We start from the raw sequence: 14,913 nt of genomic DNA, 5'->3' as shown, positions 1-14,913 counted from the left end.
CTATAAAGGATAAGTTTTAATGCTTTCTTTACTAAATATCATTTACTAGTGTTACCCAAATATATATGTATATTTGTTTGCAACTTACCTTGTTTTATAGCAGACACAATCTTTCTGTTCATATCACTTGGTGGTACAAATCTGTGAAAATATTTTAGCATCAAATCTGTGTTTCTGTTACATAGAAAGTTTGGTTCCCCACTCAGCAGTGGCGTAACTACCGCCGTAGCAGCCGTAGCGGTTGCTACGGGGCCCGTGAGGTTCAGGGGCCCGGGGATGCACGCTCCCTGCAGTGCTTTGCCACGGCCTGGGGTAAGTGGTCCGGGGCTGCAGTGCCGGATCGTGCCCCCGGGCCCCTCCCTCTCTGTGCATCTACACGTCTCCTGAGCCCGGCCGCCCACCCATCCACCTCTTTCCGGGATCCCTGCCTGCTCATATCCTTGACCCGGTCCCCAGCCACCTCTCTGACCCGCCCCCCTCATCTCCCTGACCTGCCCGCTCATCAGCCTGCAGAGCGGCACAGTTGATTCTCTGCCCCCCCCTTCCCCCGCTCGGCCGCCCCCCCCCGCTCGGCCCCCCCCCCCCCGCTCGGCCCCCCCCCCCGCTCGGCCCCCCCCCCCGCTCGGCCCCCCCCCCCGCTCGCGCCCCCCCCCCCCCCCGCCGTCTGAATGCATCTGGACACCCACCTGAACACCTGCCTGAACACCCATACAGCTCCCAAACTTCCTAAAAGGTAAGTATATACAGATGTATTTATCTGTATGTATATATGTATTTATCTGTATGTATATATGTATTTATATGCATATACTGTGTACATATATATACAGTGTATGTGTATATACAGTGTATATGTGTATATACTGTGTATATGTGTATATACGTGTATATGTGTGTATATACTGTGTATATGTGTATATATGGTATATATACTGTGTATATGTGTGTATATGTGTATATATTGTATATATACTGTGTATATGTGTATATATGTGTATATATTGTATATATGTGTATATACTGTGTATATGTGTATATATTGTGTATATACTGTGTATATGTGTATATATTGCATATATACTGTGAATATGTGTGTATATGTGTATATATTGTATATATACTGTGTATATGTGTATATATTGTATATATACTGTGTATATGTGTATATATTGTATATATACTGTGTATATGTGTGTATATACTGTGTATATGTGTATATATTGTATATATACTGTGTATATGTGTATATATTGTATATATACTGTGTATATGTGTATATATTGTATATATACTGTGAATATGTGTGTATATACTGTGTATATGTGTATATATTGTATATATACTGTGTATACATAAATATATATATATATACTGTTTATGCATATTCCGTATATATATATATATATATATATATATATATGTAAATCCTATGTATATGTGTATATATGCATCTACTATGTATACATGTATATACTGTGTATAAATGCATTGAAGCAAATACTGTATTTTTACATGCATGTATTTATATTAGCATATATATATATGATGTGTGTTTTTGTATGTGGTAAGTATGTATGCTGTATATACTGAATGTATGTGTATATTCTGTATGTATATGCAGCATGTGTGTATATGGTGTTTTTATCCTGCATGTATGTGTATATATGGTCAGTGTATACTGTATTTGTGTATGTATGTATATATATATATATATATATATATATATATATATATATGTGTGTGTGTGTATTGTAAATGTATTATATGTATATAATGTGTATACTGTATGAGTTTGTATATACTCTGTGTATTAGTGTATAAATGTATATGAGTGCATAAATGTGTGTGTATAAGTGAATGCTTGTATGTATAAGGGTGTGAGTATACAAATGTAGAACTTTATGTGTGTATATAAAGGTGTGTATATATCAGTGTATAAATGTGTGTAATTGTATAAACATGTCTTTATAGGGGTACCTTCCCAAGAACATATGGGGGACGTATATCTGGCCGCAGATTTGCTGCCGGATATACTTCCCCCATAGGCTTCTATACGCCAGGGCTCGGCATGGTGAGCACAACGAGTACTCACTGTTTTGAGCAAAAGAGATAGAGCGTGCTCAATCTATGGCCATAAGAACGGCCATGCGGCTCTATTCTCTATGGAGAGGGGAGGGGTGAGCCGCGCTCACCTCTCCTCCTCTCCAGCGCGCCCGACGTGTGCCTGCCATATATATATATTTTAAGGGGAAGGGGGGCCCCATGCAGAAATCTGCTATGGGGCCCAGCCTCTCCTAGTTACGCCCCTGCCACTCAGTCTAACAACTAATGGATAGTTTTAGATGTTTAGAAGCTTAAATATTCCCAGTGAAGTAAATATTGGTGTTTCAGTTTGATTATATGAAAGATATGTTTAGGATTTGTTTGTAATGTAAAAACTAAAATGTAAATTTAAACATATAAAAAAAAAGAAATGATTACACAGAAAATATTTGTATAGTAAAATATTTAGTCATTGGTACAAAGAAATATATGCATCATTTTAAAGACTTGTTTTACTCACCCTTAAAGTTTCCTGAAAGGAAATGTGCCACCAAAAATGTATCAATTTTTTTTAAAATAAAACTTTCCATTAAACATTTCTCATGTCATTATCTATATTTTAATCCTGTACAATCCTGTAATTTTCACTCTGGACACTAAGCTTGAAGACTTTTTTTTTTTACTATGAGCTATACATACTTTGGCTCTTACCATTAGCTTCAGCATGTATTAGGCTTTAATGGAGCGGTTCTCAACCTGTGGAAGGGTTGAATGACCTTTTCACAGATATCGACCACTGGAAATATGTGGATACTGCTCCACTGCTCTCTGCAAGTGCATGGTCTGTGCGATAGTAGATGTGGCGCAGATGTTCGCCAGATGTGCCAGGTCGAATGTGGAGAAGCCTGTGGCCTGAGTTGACCCGACACATACGGATGTTTGAAGTCAACACACTTCATCAGCACCACAGATACAGCATCAGAGTGAATAAGATGTGGAGAGGAACAAGGTAACTATGTTTCATATTTTATTTTTTCCATATGTTATTGGGGGGGGGTATCACTATGATTACAGGCTACTGTAAGCATCACTGTAATTCCTGGCTACTGGGTTCAGGCACTGTGAGTACTGGCTATTGGGGTCAGGCACGGTGACTACTGGTGGCAAACACTCTGAATACTGGCTACAGGGGGCATCCCTGTGACTACTGAGGCATCTCTGTGACTTCAGGCTAATTCGGACATCACTGTAACTTCACTGTGATTACTGGCCACTGGAGGCATCAATGTGACTGCTGGCCACTGGGGGCATCACTGTGACTGCTGGCCACTGGAGGCATCACTGTGACTGCTGGCCACTGGAGGCATCACTGTGACTGCTGGCCAATGGGGGCATCACTGTGACTACTGGCTACTGGGGCATCCCTGTGACTACTAGCTAATGGGGGCATCACTGTGACTTCTGGCTAATGGGGGCAGCACTGTGACTGCTGACCACTGGGAGTATCACTATGACTGCTGCCCACTGGAGGCATAACTGGGGGCATCACTGTCACTGCTGGGGGTTTACTTGACTTCTGGCTACTGGAGGGATCACTGTAACTAATGGCTATAGGATGCATCCCTGTGATTACTGGGGGCATCACTTTGACTACTCACTACTGTGGGCTGGTGCTATGACTACTGTGGGCATCACTGTGACTACGCTACTAAGTCTTGTGTTTGTCTCTCTGTCGACCAGTGGTCCCATACTGCTCAGGGTAGGGTAAGGGACAGATGGGAAGGGGCTTAAATCTCTGAGCTAAATATTAGTGTCTGTTTCATCAACAAGTCCATTTTCTGAACCTGCATAACAGGAAGATATGCCTTTAAGAAAACAGTGTTTGCCTAAATCTTGGTTGTCTTACACTCCTCCCACTTATAACTTTTCATTGTGGGAGCCGGTGGGAGTTGTGACAATGGAAACTCTGGCCCAACTACTTATATAAAGCATTTAAGATTTTATTATCTCACCCCTACCCCTCTCCATAGAGTAACATAGGGCCTGGTGCCGTATTCCATTGAAAGATAGGATATGTCCTATCTTTCTACGGGCTATGGAACAGTACAGTGCCGCACGTGTGTTGTACCGCACCGCTCCCATATGACGCAGTGAGGCCATTGTGGTGTATGGGGGATGTATAAACACCGTATGTACGCCGGCCGTATATACGTCCCCCATATGTTCGTTTTAATGTATCCCTAATCTGTACACTCCACGCATTGTACATCCCCAATAAAGTTGCACACCAAAAACCCAAGTGATTTTCAGATAATTTTTTGTCGACATGTTGTATATCATGTTGGTGAAACGGCAGAAAGGGTGCCTCATTATTGTGTAAGTAGCCATATTACTTTTACATTTATATGTTCCTGTATGTGAAGTAGTCTCACGGCTTGTGGCTACTATACATGTAGGGGTTATTACTTCTTGCATTAACTCAACACTTGTTATTATTTGTGGCTATATATCATAGTGTTTTTTGCCAGTCTGTCTGGGGAGTCATTTCTTTCTGTTTGGGGTCTATCTCAGGGACTTTTTATATTTTTGTACATTTTAAACTTGTCTTTAATAAAATTTGATTTTATTATCTCACTTTTCTGCTGGTATATTATAATTGCTAAGTCAGAGCAGGCTTATTACAGTTTGCAGTGCACCTCTGCTTGTTTGCATTATTTGTGGTATTCTTAGCTTTGACTACCTAACTGCTTATAAGGGAATTCTGCAAAGCATAAGGACTCTAATTTCTGTAATTGTATTGTCTCAGTCTCGACACATTTCTCCTGCCTAAAACACTTACAGACACTGTTCATACTCTCTGATAACCTAACACATAACTTGGTTCATAAAATTCTGCTTATTCTACTTCCTAGCAAGACGCCCAAGTTCTGATGGTGAACTAGATTTAGTGGTGCTATTAGTGATACACTTGTCGTCTTGATGGTGGATCCTAAAGTGTGAGAATAGTAAAGTAAACAGAATGTTACCAGCCAAATGCCTAGTTATCAGATAATATGAACAATGTCTCTTGATGAGTTCTGTTTGAAGTGTTGCAGAAGAAACGGATTGAGACAAACAATACAATGGCAGAAACTGGAGTCCTTGTGCTTTACAGAATTCACTCATAAGCCATTGGGCCTAGGCTTCCATTGTGACAACCCCAATAAGGAGGAGCGTGACACAATCAGATTTTATTTTCTTATAATGTTTACGTCACCTGGTCCTTAAGTAAAACAACTATTATGAACCCCTTTACAGTAGTCAGAAATTTTACAGTATATCAACAAAACAAGTTGATCACTCCACCACCAGAGAGAAAACAAGCCATACCAGTGTGGATACAGTGAATTAATACTTTGACATCAGGTTTTCCTGTACTAAGGACATAACTTGTGCTGTAGTGGTCACTCAAATGAATGTATACTTTCCCACAAGCTCAGTAACACTTGAATTACCGGTTTATATTATGGGTTTATACTGTTTGAGCCTGTATGGTGACATACACTATGTAGGATTTATAATTAGGTAACCTTGTATAAGAGTTATTAATACACTGTACAAATGTAACATAAGGTACCACACATGACATTATTCAACCTGAAGCTGGTCTTCGGTATCAATTGTCAGAACAACTTGCAACAGCCATAAATTTGTATTGCATAGAGACCATTTAACAAGGATTCACATATTTGGATTCACTAAAGCAGGAGCTCATGATACTTACAATAGCAGCATTCTACTTTGGTCAACATAAGTAATGGGTAGGCCTCTGTTTGGGCCCCAAGATAGGGAATGTAAATCCCCTTTATTAGAATTCACACTCACCAAAGGCTTGTACTTTACTATCCACTGATCACACTGTTAGAATCACAATATTCTACTATGTGCAATATTCAGTGGGGTAACAAGACACCACTGGGCCCTGATCCGAACTTTGGATCGGTGTCCCCATAAACCTAAAATCAAGCTGCTAACTCTGTCCCACAAATTACATTTGAAAATACACATATATACTACACCGACATATACCTTCACACAAAAATACATAAATACACTTATATATACAGACATTCATACACTCCTACAGACTTATACAGTCATATTTACATGTAAACACTATATATACAGTATATACATGTATATACACATCATATATAAAATATATATTCATCAAATAGACATTCATATAGTACATACACATCATATACACATAAACACACAGCATATACTCACCCTATAAACAAACACATCTGGTATATACACACCATATACACATATACTGTAATATATAAACATATACACACACAGCATATCCACAGCATATGCACCCATGCAGCATATACATATTCACACACAGTCATATATTCTCTTGCAGTTTGCCCTAATATACAGACATTTACTTTTACACTTACATATTTACTCAGCGCAGTATCTAGTCATACACAGTCACACACATACAGTAATAACCATTGGTTTGGCAGATAGATTAACCCCCAGCACTCAGGGCATAAATAGAGGAGGTATGTAGTGTAGCAAATGATGTCTCAGCTAGTGATGGGAAGTCTGGCTCTTCTTAGTCATCTGGCTCATTAGGCTCTGCTCACTAAGAAAACGCTGCTCTTCTGGCTCCTGAATGGCTCCCTAGTAAATGTATAATTGGGAGCCTCAGTCCAGGCAGTCAGCCACTCCACACCACTTTTAACCCAAGTTTATCGAGTTAAAGGGGGCGTGGTGAGCCAATTAATTGTGGGGTTAACCGAGCCATCGGCTCACTGAGGGGGACCGAATCCCGTCGCTCATGAACGACCCATCACTAGTCTCAGCATCATAGGAGGAGAAGGGGAACACCGGGCAGGCAGGAGCTTACAGCTCCCTAAATTTCATATACTCCTCTGCCTTCACGCTGTACCCCTTCCCTGCTTTATCTCCTCTGACAGCTCCAAGAAGCAAGGGCAGAACTTATATAGAAGAGAAGAGGACTGGCAGACACAGGATACAGTAACACTGCCCACCCTTCCCTCACTATTGTGCAGAGCCTCACATAGAAGGGGGAAGGGGAAAAGGGGAGCCGGATCGCAGACCAGATTCTCCCTCTGTTCTCATCCATTGTGGGGCTGCACATAGTGGCAGAACAGGGACTGTAAACTCTTTGTTTTGCCAGTGCTTTCAACTGTATCATAGGGACTCGATACAGTTGAAAGAACCCAGTGATAGAAAGCGTCTGCAGCTAATAGTGTAAAGCATGCACTGTCAGGAGCCCTTGCCCTCCCCTGCTACCATGATTGTTACGCCCCTGGCAATATTTAAATTGGTATTACATTTCACTCAATTCATCTGCCATGTCCATACATCTCTTCTATTGGATGTTATGTTATGAAAAATTAACCTTAAATGTACCATAAATGTACAGCAAGGTAAGACCCCCCGTTTTTTCACACATACCGTACCTATACATGTATAATACTACAAGTCTAGGTTGATTATATTGCATTGGGGATAACATGGCAACCATTTACTGTCTCTAATAGGGCGTTCACTGAAGAACCCAGCGTTCCCCTGATGAGCCCAATAGGGCGAAACAAGCCTTGTCGAGATTGGGGTTCTCTCTCTGACACATCTTTTGACCCTTACTTGTGACAGTATACGACGCCAATAGGCTTTAAACTACCTGTATATACCTGCTGAATAGGTCTTTAATAGGGCCAGTTACTGCAGGGACAGGTTCCAGTCGGGACTTTGATCATATAGGATCATAGTCCCGAGGCTAGGTTTTCAGGGTGCAATAGTTTATGTCCTAAATAGGGCTTGTATAGGGATTTTTTACATGACTATCTGGTCAGTAAGACCCGAGCCCAGATGGACTAACATCTATCAGTCACCCTCTCTTCTCCTAAAACTCTGAAGTATTCTACTTGGATCTTTACCTCTCTCACCTTAGACCGCATTTGACCTTTTTTGGACAGTCACAAAGGCTAAGGTGAACTTCCTTGGGTATTTCCTCTAGGAGCCTTATAGAGTTACCTCACTTCTGACCTTTGAGATGTACGAATAATGAACAAGGTGAGCCCTTGATAATACGTTTACGTTACCACACTATCACGAGGTCACCATTATTTGACACTCATACGATCAAATTCTCTTTTCACAGACTGACTACCAATGCAGAGGCCAAGTTCATACCATTAAGACTCTCTGAGCTTCATCTTCCTCGTGTAGATTAACTAATAAAAGAAAGCATTTTTTGAAATCACTGTTTGTAATTTGTTCTTTACTATTTATAAGGGATTTTTGTGGGCACTAATCTACTTTAGTTTGACCCACCCCCTTCTGGGCTTTATTGTACTTTTTTGAATTCCTTCATAGGGATGGCCGGTTTCCTAAAAACTGGATTGGATACCTCTCAGTGGCTGACAGAGGCTAGTGAAGTATTTTCGGACAAGGCATTTACAATCAAGAAATACACACCCACAATTAAAGGAGCCTTTAAGGAACTCCACCAAACGTATAGAGATCAAATTAGCTCCTGGTGGGAGGTACAAGGACTAGAAAATTATATTAAACATAATATAGTTCCACGTGGCCTCAGAATTTCCCTCATCCCTGCAGCTCGATATCAAGGATCAGGGTTCATCACTAAGTGGGAAAAATAGGCTACTGCATGTTCTCTACGTCTTATGCAACTTCTCTTACAAGAGGAAAAAACTAGACTAGATTCTCTAACTGCCAAACTAAAGGAACACATTGAGGTTACAGATAAATTCTCAGCAGAACCAGATTTTGCATCACTTGAGAAACAGCTACAGAGCAACTTAGAGAGATTTCAATATCACCTTAAAGAAAGAAAGCATAAACAGTTTAACAGAGACTTAAGCGATTTCAGGGACAACAAGGCGTACTCCCGCATAAACGTAAGACCGACTCCCGTGGATACAGACCTAACGACGGACACTGACACCGACACAGACCCCTCAGTGGGATCACAGGGCCCACGAGGCAGAGGGAGAGGAAGACGCGGTAGAGGTAGGGGCGGCAATAGGAAAGACCAGACCCCTGGTAGTAATACAGCAAACATTTCCCTAAACTCAGGCCCACACTGCACCTCCTCCTCATCATCACATTTTTTACCAACAGGCCCTATTTACCCTCTCAGGAACCGGAACCCCAGAGCAAGGACCTAGACTCCCTAGTCATCAATTTATCACAACACACATTAACTCCGGCAGAAACCTCCATCCTGAGGAAAGGGTTATCATTTGTCCCCACAAATAGATGCGACATATTCAATTGGTATAAAGACATACATTTATTCCTTCGCAAATTACGGTGGCATAAATATTTTAAAATTCAGGAACGAAAAGAATGCCAGGATTTGGGTATTCCTAGTGATATTTTAGCGGACATCCACTTGTTGGATAGTCTCTCTGAACCCCTTGCCACAACTACCGGCAAGGGACCATTCACAGACCTCAAGCACCGCAGTACCAAGACCCCTCCTGTAGGAGACATCTCAAGCATAGATATCTTCGCCCGTTTGGTCCTGGATGACCTCATGAGCACAGACCTTTGATCTAAAACTTTGAATTGTACCAAAGATGAGATATCAGCCCTATCCGCACTCAAAAAAGATCGCAATATAGTTATAAAATCGTCCGACAAAGGCGGCAACAGACAGAAGACTACCGTAAAATGTGCCTTGAACTCTTAAATGATAAAGAAGGCTATGCCATACTTCCGAGGAACCCCACAAAACAATATTTGGCCACTTTGGAAGACATACTTGGGAGTGATTTCCTCTTACCCAAATTCCCTGTCTTGGCCACCTTCTATGATCTCCCAAAGCTGCATAAAGGCACTAACCCACTTAAAGGTCGGCCAATCGTTTCGGGTGTTGGATCTCTTTGCCAAAATATTGGCATCTATATCGATAAGGTATTAGCCCCCTTTGTGTCTACCTTGCCATCGTTCACCCGGGATACAACTGATCTACTTAAAAGATTGGATGGCCTCATTATTGGACAACGGACATTCCTCGCGAGTATAGACGTGGAGGCTCTCTACTCCTCCATCCCACATAATCTTGGTTTGAAGGCAGTAGAGTTCTATCTTAACTCAAGAGGGAACCAATGCAAAGCACACAGCACTTTTATCATAGAGCTGTTAGAATTTTCTCTTACACATAACTTCTTCACCTTCGACGGCAGCGTGTACCACCAGCTCAGGGGCACTGCAATGGGCAGTTCATGCGCCCCTACCTACGCAAATTTGTTCCTGGGCTGGTGGGAGCACTGCTGCGTTTTTGGTGAAGAAGAAAACAGCCCAAGACACATCGGTATGGCGGGCCTTTGGGCCCGCTATATCGATGATATCTTTCTCACTTGGGAAGGATCCACGGACCAGTTTAAACAATTGGTCGAGGACCTTAACGACAACGTAATGGGTCTTAGATTTACCTACGACATCCAACCCGTGAAAATCCCCTTTCTGGATGTCCTTATACAGAAGAACAACAGAGGGGAATTAGAAAATACGATATTTAGGAAACCCACCGCCACAAATTCACTTCTCAGATGGGAATCCAATCATCCCCCTGCCCTTAAACGTGGTATCCCCTTCGGTCAATACCTCAGGGCCCGGAGGAATTGCTCGACAACGAAGGATTTTACTAGTGAAGCAAAAGAACTTCGCTCCAGATTTCGAGCAAGGGGTTACCCGGATCACATTCTCAAATCTGCATATAAAAGAGCTTTAGCTCTAGACCGCTCCAACCTTCTGACTACTAAACCGAGACCACCTACATCCCAGACCATTAGGTTAATAGGTACCTATGACGGAGGCACCGACTGCATACGTAAGATACTGTCCAAGCATTGGCACATTCTAAAAATAGACCCTGACCTTAGTCCTGTCATTACAACACAGCCCTCCATTACTTTTAGAAGAGGCCGTAACATTAAGGACAGGGTAGTACACAGCCACTTTACAAAACCAAGAAGAGAACAAACTTGGCTCAATAAGGACATTAAAGGTTGCTATAGGTGCAGTGGTTGCATTGCCTGCCCAGTAATTAAAAGCTGTAAAAACTTCAGCAGCCACACGACAGGCAATACATATGACATATACCACTTCATCAACTGTAGATCCCTAGGGGTCATCTATATGGCCGTTTGTTCATGCGGGAAACAATATATCGGCAAAACTTTCCGAGAATTCCGCCGCAGAATTGGCGAACATCTGGGTGACATTAGACATAACAGGGATAAACCACTCGCTAGACATATCCACGATGAACACCAAGGCGATATGACAGGTCTTTCCTTTATTGGTATTGATCTTGTTAGACCCTCAGACAGAGGAGGAAATTGGGACCGTACTCTAAGACAAAAAGAGGCACGTTGGATTTTCCGCATGCGTACGGAGTCTCCACTTGGCCTCAATGAACAGCTAAGTTTCTCTTGCTTTCTATAATCTATTATCCCGATGTGGCTGATTACTATATACAGTCCACAACATGCGTGAATGGATTTATTTCTCCACTAACCCCTTGTACTATCTGGTTGGACTAGTGTTTATATACAGTCCGCAGTATATTGAGGTACCTTTCCCCTTTTTTATCATATTTGATAAATAATGCCCTTAAGTGTCCGTCAGTACTGCCCTGCCCTATTTTGCAGCCACTTTGATGTACATGCCTCATAAAATCCCTCTTTATGTATCTGGACCAATTCAGTGCCATAGGCACGCTTTGGCCCATTAGATCATTAGGTATTTTAGTTTTAATACCTACTATACATAGGGATCGTGCTACTCTTAACTCACTTACCTTCTTCTTACGTCTCCTCCCCTCTGTATCCGCCCACCTCTGGGACGCCCACGGGGGCGGGGTACATTGGGTGCGCACGCTCGGCGGTCACGCCGGGCGCGCGCATGCGCGTGTCGAGTCTCTACCCCGACTCTGCGCTAGAACCTCCCACGACCGGCGTACACTGCGCGTGCGCCCGTCTCGCCCGCCCTCCAGCCTCAGTAAGCAATTTTGTTGGCTGCTATGGGTGGACGACATGGGGGAGTGGGGGGCGTTCCCTCATGCCGCAGCGCGCTCCCTTTTTAAATCCCTGCATGGCTTCAGTCGGTACAACCCACTGGTTGAGACGGCTGTAACCTGGAGCATTACACGTTCTCCTACGGCTGCAAGCATACCTGGCTTGATGCTACTCCCTTGTTAGCCCCCACGGCAGCAAGGTAAGACCCCCCATTTTTTCACGCATACCGTACCTATACATGTATAATACTACAAGTCTAGGTTGATTATATTGCATTGGGGATAACATGGCAACCATTTACTGTCTCTAATAGGGCGTTCACTGAAGAACCCAGCATTCCCCTGATGAGCCCAAATGGGGCGAAACAAGCCTTGTCGGGATTGGGGTTCTCTCTCTGACACATCTTTTGACCCTTACTTGTGACAGTATACGACGCCAATAGGCTTTAAACTACCTGTATATACCTGCTGAATAGGTCTTTAATAGGGCCAGTTACTGCAGGGACAGGTTCCAGTCGGTACTTTGATCATATAGGATCATAGTCCCGAGGCTAGGTTTTCAGGGTGCAATAGTTTATGTCCTAAATAGGGCTTGTATAGGGATTTTTTACATGACTATCTGGCCAGTAAGATCCGAGCCCAGATGGACTAACATCTATCAGTCACCCTCTCTTCTCCTAAAACTCTGAAGTATTCTACTTGGATCTTTACCTCTCTCACCTTAGACCGCATTTGACCTTTTTTGGACAGTCACAAAGGCTAAGGTGAACTTCCTTGGGTATTTCCTCTAGGAGCCTTATAGAGTTACCTCACTTCTGACCTTTGAGATGTACGAATAATGAACAAGGTGAGCCCTTGATAATACGTTTACGTTACCACACTATCACGAGGTCACCATTATTTGACACTCATACGATCAAATTCTCTTTTCACAGACTGACTACCAATGGAGAGGCCAAGTTTATACCATTAAGACTCTCTGAGCTTCATCTTCCTCGTGTAGATTAACTAATAAAAGAAAGCATTTTTTCAAATCACTGTTTGTAATTTGTTCTTTACTATTTATAAGGGATTTTTGTGGGCACTAATCTACTTTAGTTTGACCCACCCCCTTCTGGGCTTTATTGTACTTTTTTGTACCATAAATGTAGTCATATGGTCCCTCAGAAATGATGGACATATGTCCTTGGGTACGACCACAACTGAAGGATTGCACAAAGTAATGAATTTTTTTTGCATGTGAAATGGATGGGAATTACTGCATGTCCCACAGTTGTTACACTGCACCACTGAATCCAATAGGGCATCTGTGGCCAATGCTGCCAGAAAAAGGGGATGGCTGTCTCCAAGAACAGCTATCTTTTTTTAAGGAACAACATGGATACAACATGGCTAAATAATCTTCACACAGGTTCATAAAAAAACAAAACTTCAATTGAAGAAATATACATATATGGCAGATGAATTAAATTAAAATGTATGCCCACATGGGAATACCTCTTTGTATCATTCCTTTATTGAACAACATAGGTAACATACATATTCAACGAAAACATAAACCTTCAAATGAAAAGACACAATATATCATCAAATAGATGAGAAAATTATCAAACATTTACAAGATGTGTAATCAGGCAAGAATGCAAAAATCACAATTGCATAACCATAAATATGACATCACGACTGAACTGGAGCAAGTCTTGCCAAGCGAGACTTGAGTGTAGGTCATTGTAAACAGGGGATACCTCTTTAATAGAGAATAATCAACTACCCATATAATAATTTCACTTATCTATAACAGCCTCTGAAGTAACTGGATTTAGGCCCATGTTTTGTGTTAATAACAATAAGCTTACACCAGGATGTTCTTCTTCTAATTTTATCATGAAGAACAATTCCAGACATTTGGCACATCCTAATCAGCTTCTAAATCTGAGACAATTCTGTGTAAACCATTTGGTCATCAGACATTATTGGTCTGTGACACAGCATTCCTACTCAGCCTGTATTTTACATTAATCTCTGGAAGCTTAAGTGATTGTCTATACTTGGAGCCCTGGTGGAAAAGCTTGTTCCATTAAGATACTTTCAAATGCATATTTACCAAAACCATTGGAAAATAAAGTTGGAGAAATGGGCAGGGTGCATAACCTCAATCAATTTGAGGGGATTGCACTTTTTGTAAGATGGCTGCCAACGGCAAACCAAATAGACTAGGTGACCATAAAAGATGTTTATTAAAACGTGAAATATTTTGGATCTTCCTCTTAAAAACCCGTACTCCCCTAGCTCTGAACAGACGCCAAGATGTCATTCTTTTCTATTAGGTATTATTGATTTTTAAACAAACATAGTCTTCTTTTTTCTTTTTTTCATTGTGTCTAATTCAGTGGGACAAGTCAATTATAAAGTTTGAAATAAAAAGTGTTATAATATATGCTTTTCCACTGTTTATTCCCCAACCCCTGGTAGTGATAAAAATCATGTGACAACGGCAGATTAAGGGAAGATAATCCAGGCTACCAGATCCCCACGCTAAGACATGATTAAGATATTTTATTGAAACGCAGACCTTTGCACTTCTCTTCCATGTAATTGTTCTATTTTGTACATTTTTAATGATTTTTTAAATAAACATTGCATTTTTTATCGTATTGTTAAAAGATGGACATGTTCTATCTCTCCCCGTAATACGGCACAGTGTGCCATGTTTCTCTATGGAAAGGGTGGGGGTGCTATGGTAGGTCGGGCACACGTTCGCGTGAATGTAGACTGATGGTACATTCAGACGGCCA

General features: G+C 41.6%; 1 protein-coding gene across 3 annotated transcripts in view; it reads right to left on the bottom strand.

The window, feature by feature from the left end:
• Positions 1–14,913, bottom strand: part of ASB15 (ankyrin repeat and SOCS box containing 15) — a 40,846-nt gene that overhangs the window by 11,844 nt on the left and 14,089 nt on the right. For all 3 annotated transcript variants that reach the window (XM_072147018.1, XM_072147020.1, XM_072147019.1), the window contains one exon: positions 89–141. In XM_072147018.1, coding sequence (XP_072003119.1) covers positions 89–141 — 53 coding nt within the window. The remainder of the gene's footprint in view (positions 1–88; positions 142–14,913) is intronic.

The sequence above is a fragment of the Engystomops pustulosus genome, chromosome 4 (genome assembly GCF_040894005.1).
Source record: "Engystomops pustulosus chromosome 4, aEngPut4.maternal, whole genome shotgun sequence".
Classification (NCBI taxonomy): Eukaryota; Metazoa; Chordata; class Amphibia; order Anura; family Leptodactylidae; genus Engystomops; species Engystomops pustulosus.
Note: the sequence above shows the minus strand (reverse complement) of the source record. Positions and strands in the feature narration are given on the sequence as shown.